This window comes from Protopterus annectens, chromosome 15.part0, assembly GCF_019279795.1.
Source record: "Protopterus annectens isolate FY-2018-M chromosome 15.part0, PAN1.0, whole genome shotgun sequence".
Taxonomy (NCBI): Eukaryota; Metazoa; Chordata; order Ceratodontiformes; family Protopteridae; genus Protopterus; species Protopterus annectens.
The window spans coordinates 235,504,580-235,517,983 of record NC_056749.1 but is presented as its reverse complement, the minus strand read 5'-3'; the positions used below and the strand labels follow the sequence as shown (position 1 = coordinate 235,517,983).

Sequence of the window (13,404 nt, the reverse complement as noted above, 5' to 3'; positions counted from 1 at the left end):
GGAGGAGTTATAGCAAAAAAGAATGCAGATTATGTCTACCTTATACCTCTGACAATAAGAACGTTATAAATATTATACATAAGAATTGGCATGTCCTAACAGCCAATAGTGGGATAGAGCAAGTTGCGGGGACATAGCCAAAAGTTATTTATAAAAATTTAAAATCATTAAAATGTAGGCTTTGCCATAGAACTGGCATGGTAACCAGCAAAACTATTTCTAAGAGACAAGGAGCATTTGGTTGTAGACATTGCCATTTTTGGAAGTATATTGCCAATAAGAACATTTTTTTATACCCTGATACAAATAAAGAATATATTTTTAGGCATTATACTTATTGTTCAGCTGCAAATGTTATATATTTAGCCCAATGTGTTCAATGTTGTATATTCTATGTTGGCATGACTACTAGACCATTGAGGGATAGGATTAGGGAACATATATTACAGCAGCATTGAAGACACCAGAAGTGCTGTTGCCAAGCATATTGTTGAAGAAGGTACCATCCATAGATTTGTATTTTTCATCATACAGATCTTGCCAAACACTATAAGGATGGGGATTAATAGGAACACAGTTGAAAAGATTGGATTGTTTTGCTACAAGCTGACAAGGGCATGGGTTTAAATGAAGCTTTGTCACAAACTCTTTTTAATGGATAGAAGGCTTATTTTCATTTGCTAACCATGCCCCCCCCCCCTTATACACTCTCTTTGCCTTGGTTGTTAGATATACATCTTTTTATAGTAGTTATAGGCATGTCTGCTTATATATATGCACATACTCCTCATACATTTATTACTTTATCAATAAACTTTGTTTTTACTGTTATATACACACTTTTTTGTGCTAGTAGTATTTAGCTATGATGTTTAGTTTTATTTTTATATATTTTTTGTTTTGTGTTTGTTTTTTGAACATCTTAGATGGATGAGTGTTTATGTAGCAGTTTTAGTTTTTTATATTAAATTTCACATCAGTTGTATACTTAGTTAACTATGTGGATGGCAGGATCATTTCAGCTTTTGACGCAGTTCTGCATTAAATTTTCCAAAGCATCAGTATTTTTGCAACAGCAAGATGAAATAGTTTATGTGCAATGTGTATTATACTGTTTAGATAGCTGCAATATATGCCTTTTTATTATATCTGAATCTTTTATACAATTTGTGGTTGGAACATACTAAAAATTTACATATTTTGCTAAAGTGTTATGGTTACTTTAAATCACTTAGTTTCCACTAATTATTTAATTGGAGGGAAACAGTTGGTAGCAGTGATTGGTTTAACAGTGTTTAAAATGTTTAGGCTTGAGACAGAAATTTATGTCTGATGAAGCATAGGAGTACTACACAAAAGCGCCTACATGTTTTTTACTAGAAAAATTGTTTGGTTTTATTCCGTGCATGTCCTTTGCCTGCTTGGATTTCTTTTATTACATTTTTGGAGGCTGGTCTGCACTTTATCTGGTGCAGTGGTTTTGTTTTTGTCTAATTTTTAAATGTTATTGAAATTCATTAAAATAAATTGAGAGCGCAGAATTTTATGCATCAATATACATTTTCTGAAAAATAGGAATTAAAAAACTTGAATGTCTGTAATTATGGGCTGACTGAAATCCTCAGTGAACTACCAGAAAAATCAAACATTTTATGAAGGGCAGGGCTACAGTATGATGCAAAATCAGGAACTTTCTGCACAATTTTGGAATGTTGAGAGGTATGTTTAAGCATTACAACTCATGGATCAGTACAGGTGGGATACCTTCAGTATGCAGTTTCCTTGTCCTTTTCGTATCAACATAGGTTTTTATTTGGGTATCCATTTTCCTCCACATCTAAAACACATGTGGTCAGGCAGAGGACAGCTGCTCAAATTGTCCAAGAGTATATATGCGCAGCATACTTTTGAATGTGCTTGTTAATTCTTTGATGGACTTGCATCCCAAAAGCAACTGTTTTTTTATTCACACTGATTGTTGGGATAGCGTCTGGCTTCAGTATCCTGAAACAGATAAACTTTGTACAGAAAAATAGACAGACTGTAACTCACATCACAAACTGCACCACAGAATCAGGTCTGTGTAATCTGGCAGAGTATAGCCGTCACAGAAATAAAATTGAATATTACAAATTTTTCTCTGGCTAAGGTTCCCTCTACCCTACCCATGGCCTTTACATATTTTGGTTCCGACACCTATAGTGCCAAGAACATTAAATTTTGGCAAATGGCTTGAAGACCACAGTTTTAAAATAAATTATATTTATTATGACAATTTTTCTTCATCGATCATATTATGTGAACCTTATGGTGCTGCAGTAAATGTACAGTTTTCCTGCTGACACAGTCATATCAGAAGTGGTACAGTAATAAGTTAAACATTATCTGCATCATAAAGATTCTAAAGGCAGAAATACAGAACCATCAAGGATCCTTTTAGTCTTCCTCTCCAAGCAATATAAGGCAGCCAGACTGCCTTATTGTCTTGCTACTCTGGAACATAGTGCTTCAAGTTATAATGTTACTGCCCCCTGACAAAGAACATAACATAGTTGTATACAATACACTGATTAGAAAGCAAGGATCATTTAAGGCTGCCCAAGTCTACAGCCAACAACCTGCCACTACATCTCCCTGCTGCACCTCTTTATATACCACTTATCCAACAACCTGCCACTACATCTCCCTGCTGCACCTCTTTATATACCACTTATCCAACAACATGGCACTACATCTCCCTGCTGCACCTCTTTATATACCACTTATCTTATACATTTTGAATCTGTCTGCAGTCTCTTCCTTTACCATTGTTCCAAACAATGTATTCCAAGTGTTCACTGACATGTTTCTAACTTCTTATTACTATTTCTCTTGTTGACCCTCTCTGACACTGTTCTTGGTAGCCCATACCCTAAATTATTTTTATTACTTCTACTTGATAATTCTCTTGTGCTGATGTCTGTAACATTATAGCACACACTATCATGAAACCCACTCTAGGATTCTTATTCCGTAGGTGTTAAGACTCTGCAACTCTTTGCCTTGAATCTGATTTGCCAGTTTTCGGCAAGTCTCTTGTGATTATTCTTCACGCATCCTCCAGAATCCTATTTACATTTTCATTGCTATATTTAAAATATAGACTATAAGCATTGTGTGATCCCTCCTTATATCAAAAATGTACTCCTCCCAAATAACCTCTGTTTTGTCCTGTACATACTTCCCAACCCATTTACACATTGTTGCCCATTTCTGTCCTTGTAAGTTTTCTCAGCAGCCTTGTGTGGCACTGGTGAAGCCTAGATGCATCATGATCACTGGGTTCTCATGATCTACCTCACCATTCATCAGATTACTGTACAAGTTTCATCTATAGGAGCTTTTGGCTACAAGGCCATACTGGCTGTGTCCTTGGAAATTTCTCTACTCTATAAAACTGGTCTGCTTCATCTACAACATCTTTCACATGACCTTACATGCAAAAGATGCAAGGCCAGTTAGTATGCAATTACAGGTCTTAAGTTTTATCCTAGCATTTACACTTTTAGAGGATCCACTGTGAAGTGCCTCCTGCCTTTTAGGACTATTCCTTTTCACAGGAACTGGCTGACAAGCTCCATGAATAGGTCCAGCATAGGTACAGGCTATCACTTTCTAAAGATTTGGGTGTGATGCCATTCTGCTCAGAATCTTATCTATTTTAACACCTCCAATTACTTCTATACTTGACCCCCCACCAATTTGCATGGTCTACTTTAAGTCTAGTATGAATACTCACTGCACCTACACCATCCACTTTTTCCTCCCTACGAAGGACAATATCCAAACCTTCATTTCCTCGACTCCCTTCTCCACATTTTGTTAGCATCTTTTCTGATTACATACCAACATGATATGCTTCTTCAGACCCCCTTGCAGGCTGAAGTTTTCCATTATCACCCTCTTCCCACTTTTCTACCTCCTAGCTTCTTCTAGCAGCCTCCTTTACCGATTGCTCTAGGAGGGTAAGTGTAGTATTACCTACCAGGAAGCCTTACACACCCACCTTACTGAAAAATAGCTAATATTAATGTGCTCATCCTCTTTTTGTGCTTTCCTTAATGTTGTTCCTGACTTCTTACTCTTATACTGTGAAGCACATCTGTTCATATCTTACATAAACTGCAATGTTTCCCTTCCCCTGACCTTCCTGAAATCATACCCATGGATAACCAAATCATAGCTCCTTTTGTGTTTGCTCAACTCACTGCAATTTTCACCATAGTCGTTCTCCCTTAGTCACTACCAGCAGCTGTGTTTATTCCCTAGGCATCTGATATTAATAACACTCTGCCCATTCTGATTACTGTGGACTCTAGTTCCTGTGCTGTCTTGCCTTTTAAGGCTACCTTACTTCAAAAGCATGCTGTACTCTGTCTATTCCATCCATACTTTGGCTTTTTTGCTTACCAGGTCACAGCCTCCATCTTTACATCCCATTTTACCACAATTCAGAGGTTCACTTCTATATCTTCTTCACCAGAGATATTTAAGGGCTGTAAGCCAGTACTTCTCCATTAAAGATGTAATTTTCCTAGTCATTCCCTCAATTCCTCACTTTTTTATAACCTTGTTTATTTACTCCTTCCCCGAGCCAGGGGTGGGTGCACCACCTACTTAGAGCCATCCTGGCATTGCTGGGTTTTGGTAGTGGCAGCACTACAAAAAATGGTTTTTAACTGCCCAGATGTATAGAAACCATTTCCTTTACTCTTCTTACAGACCGCTGAGTGGTTCCTTCCCATTGCTGCCCACATGGAATAATACATGTAGGTGCTGTTGGTCTCTCATGATGACTTGTCACTACTTGGTGTGCTCCAGCAGGGCAAACTGCAAAGAGATCTCTAATGGTATGTTATGCAAGCAGACAGATGGTAACTGATTTATTGTAAAAAAAAATGCAGCAATTTGTGCTCTGAAGGAGAAATCTGCAGAAAATCTCATCTTGCGAGATGCCCATAAGAGGGACAAACAAGAAAAGTGAATTGTGGATAATAACTGCTGAATGATGCAATCAGTGATTGAGGCCATATTAGGGTGTATAGTATGAGCCAATGTTTTCCTACTCGTACTGAGGTTTTTCCTTCCATTGAACAGGGCACTCATAAGGTCACACTTGCTGCAGCACATACACTTAAGACACCCACGCAAATATGGAACACTAAGAATGCACGTGTCACAGACTTGTGAAGTTGGTGAAGGTTATGAGCATATATGTAGAAAGCAGAGTATGTGTACATTAGAAGAAAGCATATGTTCTGGGCATGCCATTTGCTTGGGAACAAGTTTGAGCAGTGGATTTGAAAAGGATGAATAGAATGAGAAGACACACAGATGGGAAATGAAAGGCAAGCCTTTCAGGTTGTACAGTGGATATAAAAAGTTTACACACCTCTGTTAAAATTACAGGTTTTGTGATATAAAAAATTAGACCACAATAAATCATTTCAAAACTTTTCCCACCTTTAATGTGACCTATAACCTGTACAATTCAATTGAAAAACAATTCAAGTGAAAAACAAACAAATATGTTAGGGGAAGAATATAAAGAATAAAAAACCTAGAATAAGCTGGTTGCATACGTGTGCACACCCTTAAACTAATACTTTGGTGAAGAGCTTTTTGATTTAATTACAACATTCAGTCTTCCTGGGTAGGAGTCTATCAGCATGGCACATCTTAACTTGGCAATATTTGCCCACTCTTCCTTGCAAAAGTTCTCCAAATCTGTCAGATTTGGAGGGCATCTCTTGTGCACAGCCCACCTCACAGATTTTCTATTGGATTTTGGTCTGGGTTCTGGCTGCGGCATTCCAAAACTTTAATTTTCTTCTGGTGAAGCCATTCTTTTGTTGATTTGGATGTATGCTTGGGGTCACTGCCATGTTAAAAGGGGAAATTCCTCTTCATCTTCAGCTTTCTAGCAGATGCCTGAAGGTTTTGGGCCAAAAGTGACTGGTATTTGTAACTGTTCATAATTCCCTCCACCTTGACTAAAGCCCCAATTCCAGCTGAAGAAAAGCAACCCCAAAGCATGATACTGCCACCACCATGCTTCACCGTGGGGATGGTGTTCTTTTGGTGATGAGAAGTGTGTTTTTTGTGCCAAACGTACCTTTTGAAATTGTGGCCAAAAAGTCCAACCTTGGTGTCATCAGACCATAACACATTTTCCAACATGCTTTTGGGAGACGTAATGTATCGTTTTGCAAATTTTAGCCAGGCCTGGATGTTTCTCTGTTTAAGAAAAGGCTTCCGTCTTGCAACCCTACCCCATAGCCCAGACATATGGAGAATACAGGAGACTGTTGTCACATGTAGTGCACAACCAGTACTTGCCAGAAATTCCTGTAGCTCCTTCAATGTTGCTGTAGGTTTCTTGGCAGCCTCCCTGACCAGTTTTCATCTAGTGTTTTCATCAACTTTGGAGGGACTTCCAGTTCTTTGCAATGTCACTGTTGTCCCATATTTTGTCCACTTTTCAATGACTGTCTTCACTGCGTTTCATAGTTTATCCAATGCTGTGGAAATTTTTTTGTACCCTTCTCCTGATACCTTTCAACAAAGAGATCCCTTTGATGCTTTGTAAGCTCTCTGCAAACCATGGCTTTTGCTGTAGCAGACAACTGGGTAAATGTCAGGAACATCCTACTAGGACAGCTGAACTTTACTTGGGGTTAATCAGAGTCTCTTTAATTGATGGCAAGTGTGTGTGTACCCAAGAAGACTGAATGCTGTAATTAAATCAAAATGTGCTCCAACAAAGTATTAGTTTAAGGGTGTGCACACTTATGCAACCAGCTTATTGTAAGTTTTTATTGTTTATATTTTTTTCCCATAACAGATTGGTTTGTTTTTCAATTGAATTGTATAGGTTATAGGTCACAATAAAGGTGAGAAAAGTTTTGAAATGATTTATTGTGGTCTCATTTTTTTTAGATCAGAAAAACCTGGCATTTTAACAGGTGTGTGTACACTTTTTACATCCACTGTACCTGAGAAATTACTTCTGTGAAGAGCATGGTAGGGCCATGAAATAAACTGGCTGAGGTGGGCTGCAGTGCAGGTAATCTTATGAACTCAGAGCTACTTGTAACACAGCAGGAAAAGGATGAGGCAAGGATATTTGATGAGCAAATGTAGAGAGAAGAGCTACAGCCAGCATTCAGACAGATTTGACAGGCACGAATCTCTTCATCAGCGGCATCATATATTTCTATTCAACAGATGTACTTTTATTACATGCATCATTTATGTCAAGTAGTGTTCCGACTATAATTTATTAATCCACACGTTTCATGTAAAAAAAATCTTGCAGAAAGAGCAGAAAACCACTTCATATATGCATGTCTCTGTTGGTCATAGTCACCGCTGTCAAGGTGAACACACTTAGAAATTTATGGACTTCATGTTTTAATTAAGGAATTAAATGAAACATAGAAAAAAGGCATGCTTATCTTCTATGAACTGTTTAGTGACAGCTTTATTACATTTTTTTCAGATATGTTATTGCCTTTGAGTTTTCTCAAAAGTTTTTTCATGCACCAACTCCTGCATGATCACCTACCAGCACCATGATAGAGGAGTGTATTTAGTGGAATAGAAGGGGGGTAAGTGAATGATTAGCTTTATTACTGTCTTAAGTCATACCTGTGGAGGAGCCAATAACACAACTCTCTTCAGCGTGCCTTGCGATCCTACATCACTTCCCCAGGTCGCATTTAGGAATGGTGAACGAAGATCCTAGAGGCAGAGAGTAAAATTTTAAATTTATAATAGTGAAATGGACTCAGAAGCACTGAAGAAGCTGAGTGACCACTTAACAGTACTGTGTAAAATATATTTAAACCATCTCAAAAAAGTAGTGCATAAAAAAGTGCCATTTCATAAATGCATTGAGTGCTACAGAGGATCACAGGTGTGCATTAATATTTAGTTAACACATACCCCAGCATGTCTTATCGCATACATGTGTGCAGTCTTACTGCTTAAATATATATATATATATATATATATATATATATATATGTGTGTGTGTGTGTGTGTGTGTGTGCACGCTTGCATGAACATATATTATACGTGTATAAATATTTGTAGATCTAAAACACACGTGTATATATGCAAATTATATATATATATATATATATATATATATATATATATATAAAAATATATAAATAAAAAGCATATATATATATATATATATATATATATATATATATATATATATATATATATACACACACACACACACGCACGCACATGCATAAAAAGTGTATACATACAGATACATATGTACTGTTTCTCTCTCACACAATGTTTGAGTGATGTGACAATGTCATAGCTATGTCAATCATAGCTGGGTTTCAGAGCAACATTCATTTTCAATATTTAGCTTAAGCATCCTGGTTTCTGAAACAGATTTGTAAAGATGCAGGTTTGCAATGGTTTTCGTGCACAGCGTTCCTATCCTCCTGAAATGAAATACGAGTTGTGTTTAGCAGTAGTCTATCACAGAGGCAGTAATCACTGTAAGGTGGGGGAAGATTGCACCATTGTGTGTTAGGTCTGGAGGTGTGTCTGCTGATGACCAGCTGCCGCTATACATTTCAGGTCTGAGGGAAAAGGTAAGTAGACAGTAGTACAAATTAGAAGGATGCATTGTTATCCTATAACCATGCAGAGGTCCAGCATCCAGCTACAGCTTCTGGTTACTTTTCTGAATTTCCTTTCTCCCACAATGACAGTATATTAAAAGTCTTTCGGCTTTTCCCGGTTAGGGGTCACCACAGCAGAACTCTGGTCCGCTAATGAGTGGTAGTTGGTTTTTATGGTGCCAAGTTGCCAGCCCGATGCCCAACCTTCAAAGAAGGCACACCCATTCACACACACACCTACCTGCATGTTTTTAGACATCACTTGACATGGGGGGGGGTGACTTGCAGACTCCACAAAGAAGACACTCCAGCCGAGAATCAAACAGGAGAACCTCTTGCTGTGAGGTGACAACTCTAACTGCACCACCGTGGCCACACCACAATGAAAGTATACTATTAGTATCTAATCATGACCTAGTGAGACCCATATGAGCAAAATGCATTGCATCAGTGGTTTGTCTCCTTTTTACTGGAAACTCAGGTTTCAAATAACTCAAAGAGTTGTGTAACCTGATAAGTGGAGACACAGCTAAGTGTCCTAAATGAAAATGGAAAGTAAAATTAAAAAGGTACTATATTTAGAATATGCTTTTTATTTATTTATGTTAATTGCATTGCCCATTTAGATGCAACAAAGAAGCATTGCCCAAGTCAGATTTAATAAGCATTTTAAAATAGTTCATGGCCAAAAAGGACATGTTCTTAAACTGACTAAGCCATCCCATGTTTTAACAAATTAGAACAGGAGTAACATAGGAAAATCCAGTTTTGAACTGTGACATTTTTACTGTAAGAGTTCTACTTATCTTCTTTCATGCAACTTGTCAAATGGGTTCAAAATGTATGCATAAATGCATTATGAATGTGAAACATAGTAATGCAAGTGTACTGACACAACTATGACAGCTACCAGAGAAGTAAAATACGTGCTTCACTGTTGCCAAATCTGACCATAAAACTCATTTGCCCACCTCCCTTTTTTAACACATTATCGACAATCTTGTGAACTAGGGAAGGGGCTAACAGTATTGCATAAAAAGCAGAGTCCACTAAAGGTGTTGACATGCAAGTAGTTTGTGACGCACTTCTTTGCAGCGATTTGCTTAAAACAGTCCTACTAGTCCAGTCTTCTACTTCTGCGTTGCCTTCACAGCACCCATCCCTATTAAACTGTATAGCCCTACTGTAATCATAAAACTTCTGCCCAATTCCCAATGAAAGCCCTCCCTCTCAACATAAAACTCCAATCTCCCTCCCTAACCCTGAAGTCCCCGACTGCTCCCTAAACATAAATATCCATTCTCCCTCCTTAAACTGATATTCACTGTACTCTTCCTAACCCTACAACTCTCCTTCCTCCCTAAACATAAAATCCTCCCTTCCTTCTCCCTAACCCTTAAACTCCCTTAATGCGTCTAACCTTAAAATCCCCTCATATTCCCTTCCCCATGGCTGTGTGACCAAATTCATATTTGAATTCAAGCATGAGCAGCAGCCTACACAAGCTACTAGATGTTCAAATCCCTGGCTTTGAGACTGTTTTTTGAGCAATAGGGAGTTTAGCACTTGTAGTGCTCCCATAAAAACAGCACAACTTTTTCTTTTGTTCCTCTATAACCAAACATCAAAGTAAGCAAGTGTTTTTTACCCCAAGACGAGAAAGTCTGACACTTAACAAAAGCTGATGGTGTGAGTGAAAAACTTTACCAAAAACAATGAAAATCACTCGTGGAGACCCAAATGAGGGTATGAGTTCAGCAAAACAGATTTAAATCTTTGTGGTTTACATTCAGTGATTTTCGTATTATTCTTCAATTTCAACTATTTCCAGTTTACACTGCCAGGAACTCTGTTTTGCTGAACTCATACCCTCATTTGGGTCTCCACGAGTGATTTTCATTGTTTTTGGTAAAGTCTGACACTTCAAAGCATCTGTATATGTGACACGTCAGTAAAGATAAGCCATGTCACATGAAAACTGAACAACTGCAAGTTTGCAAATATTTAAACCACAGTGTATTAGCTCTCAGTGGTTAATGTCATTACTTCACAAGAATATTTTGTGTTAGGTCTGGTTGTCTCAAGAAATGCAGTATAATGTTTATTGCCTCTTTCCAGTACATTTCAAAAATACAAATTCTAAAACCCGGACAGAGTATTATCTAAACTTTGCTTGGAGAAGACAAGCTTAATTGAAAGCCCTGCAATGCGTCCAAGAAGCAGTTCATTTATCAAAACTGTATATACTGCACTGCATGCATGTACATGCATAAATGTTCCATTGTGTCTTTGTTTAGCATTACACCAGTAACCATGCTCTCTAATTAGCACAGGCAGTCTCAGTGAGCATGAGGTAAAAAAAAATACTCTAGCCAAAAACTAGTGCTAACCACAACTTCACAGCTAATCTCATTAAAACTGTTTACTTTGTATATACAGTGCATTTTATTATTTTGTAATATTACAAGAGTGTAGTTGCTTTTATTTTTACTTAAAGGTATACAAAAAGACTTTGTTTTTGGTAGTTGTTATATAGCGGTTGCACAGAAACAAAAGTCCACTTAAGGCCAAGCAACTTTTCTTTTATCAGGCCAGGGGTTCAGACTTGAGTGCCACTTAAAATTCTTCACACAAGATCCATTTAGTTGAAACCCTAATCATTTCCTTGGAAAATAAAACCAAGGAAGTATCAACATGACAAAATCCCAATGGTGCTAAGTGCGGAATGTAGAGGTAGAACTGCAGTCAGCCTAAGCGGGTACACAAAGTATCCAAATACCTTTAAAATGGGCTATAGTTTACTGGTGATTAGATGTCCAAAAGGAGGTTCTTGCTAATTCAGATATCTGCAGAGAATAATTTACAAGACTCTGCAGACCATAGTAAAGTGGTAAGCAGCTGGATGTGGCTACCATTACGGCAGCTCAGGTCAAAACTCATAACACAGTACATGCAAGATGGAGTCGCAAGTTTGTAGAAGGCAATGAAATTTTATTTGCAGTGTTCTATATCCCTTTCTTTAATTCAGATAACAACAATGCTTTTAATCCAGTTCTGAAGTACATACTGGTTAAAGCAGTGACACCTTTGCAGCTACTGAGGATAGCACCATTGCTATGAATTTTCAAGTTCCTGGGAATGAAAATCCCACACTAAATCACAGTCTTCTGTACCAAAACACAATGCAGAAGAACTCTAATTTTATGTTACTGGTAACAAAGCCTACTACTGTTTTAAAGTACAAACACAGCTCAACAAAATAAAGTGATGGCATTACATAAGTTAAATTACTAGTAACCAGGTTCTAAGTGGACAAGTATTCAACCCATTGGTCTAATCACTGTTCTTTAACAAAAATCACTGCCACTGTTATTTCCATCTGTACACTTGTCAGCAATATCACGGTGTATATACTACAGTGAGCCAACACTATTCTGCAAACCTCTGTTTTTATTGTATTGTATTTATTTAATTAATTCCTTTAATGGGGGTAGAGTACTGATCAAATGTGATGATTTGCAAGCTCAGCCCAGGTTACACACATAGTAACAGTAAAGCAAGATTAAAGATGCAACTAAATTACACAGTATACTGCCACAATGTAACATGTATGTAAAAATATACACATTTACAAAAAAATTTAAAATTAAGTACGATCAAGTATATACAGTGCATAATACAGGTGTTATAAGTGAGGTAAATGTGGTCCAGCCAAAAGAACATACAAGTATGGAGGGAAATTTTCACAGTGAAGAAAGAAGTTGTACAATACTAATAGCTGTATCAGGAGAGCTAATACCAGATGATTACTAAGGTTACCCATTTTTTACATTCAAAAAGATAGTTTAAAACTGGTTCTTAATTTGATCAAAATAGTAAAAAAAAAAAAAAAAAAAAAAGACAGTTTGAGCATGTAACAATTAAAATAACATGTAGCACCCTTCATCTATTGCTGAATTTTGTATGTCAGTATGTGCTTTGTTATCTGAAAGGAATACACACTGTTTAATTCCTGCCACAAGATCCAATATTTCTAAAAGAGCAGGGAAAGTGCTGAATCTGAGTTAGCATACATGCTGCTGTTCAAGGATTTCACCTTAAACAGCTGTACTGTTTTTACCAGTTTGACTTAAGACACAAACATTAGGTGTGTGTATGTGTGTGTAATATATATATATATATATATATATATATATATATATATATGGGTCTATATCATATGAGCGAATCACACAAATTGCAAATGCTCTCATAATATCGAACGTACCAGTGCTTTTTCTGAGATCGCGGTACAGTGAAGAATGGGATATTTGCCCTTTCCTCACTGTAGTGCGATCTCGGAGTTGGAATATATATTTAGTGGGGGGGGGCCCCCACATTAGGAAGTTCGAGGTCCGGTACATTCAATATTATGAGCGTTCGCAATTTGTGCACTTCGCTCATATGATATAGACCCTATATATATATTTGCCTGCATCATTGATGGTCCCATTGTGCAAACAGCTATGCTGTTAGAAATGTACAGGCCTCCTTCTTTACTTCCTTACTCATGTAAAACTTTATTTTGTTTCTGGATTTCATGCTTGTGTAAGCACAAGGTATTGCTGTTGCAAATGTATAGCTGATGCAAATGAATAAAAAAGATCTATAACATCTGCCCTACAGATAATGCAACACCAAAGCATTTAATGTAGCCATGGTGTAGATA

The 13,404-nt window shown here is 37.3% G+C and overlaps 1 protein-coding gene across 1 annotated transcript in view; it reads right to left on the bottom strand.

Annotated features, from left to right (window-relative positions):
* Positions 1-13,404, bottom strand: part of POF1B (POF1B actin binding protein) — a 1,182,022-nt gene that overhangs the window by 912,676 nt on the left and 255,942 nt on the right. Inside the window, exon 3 of the mRNA XM_044057755.1 lies at positions 7,690-7,782. Within this exon, the coding sequence (XP_043913690.1) occupies positions 7,690-7,782 (93 nt within the window). The remainder of the gene's footprint in view (positions 1-7,689; positions 7,783-13,404) is intronic.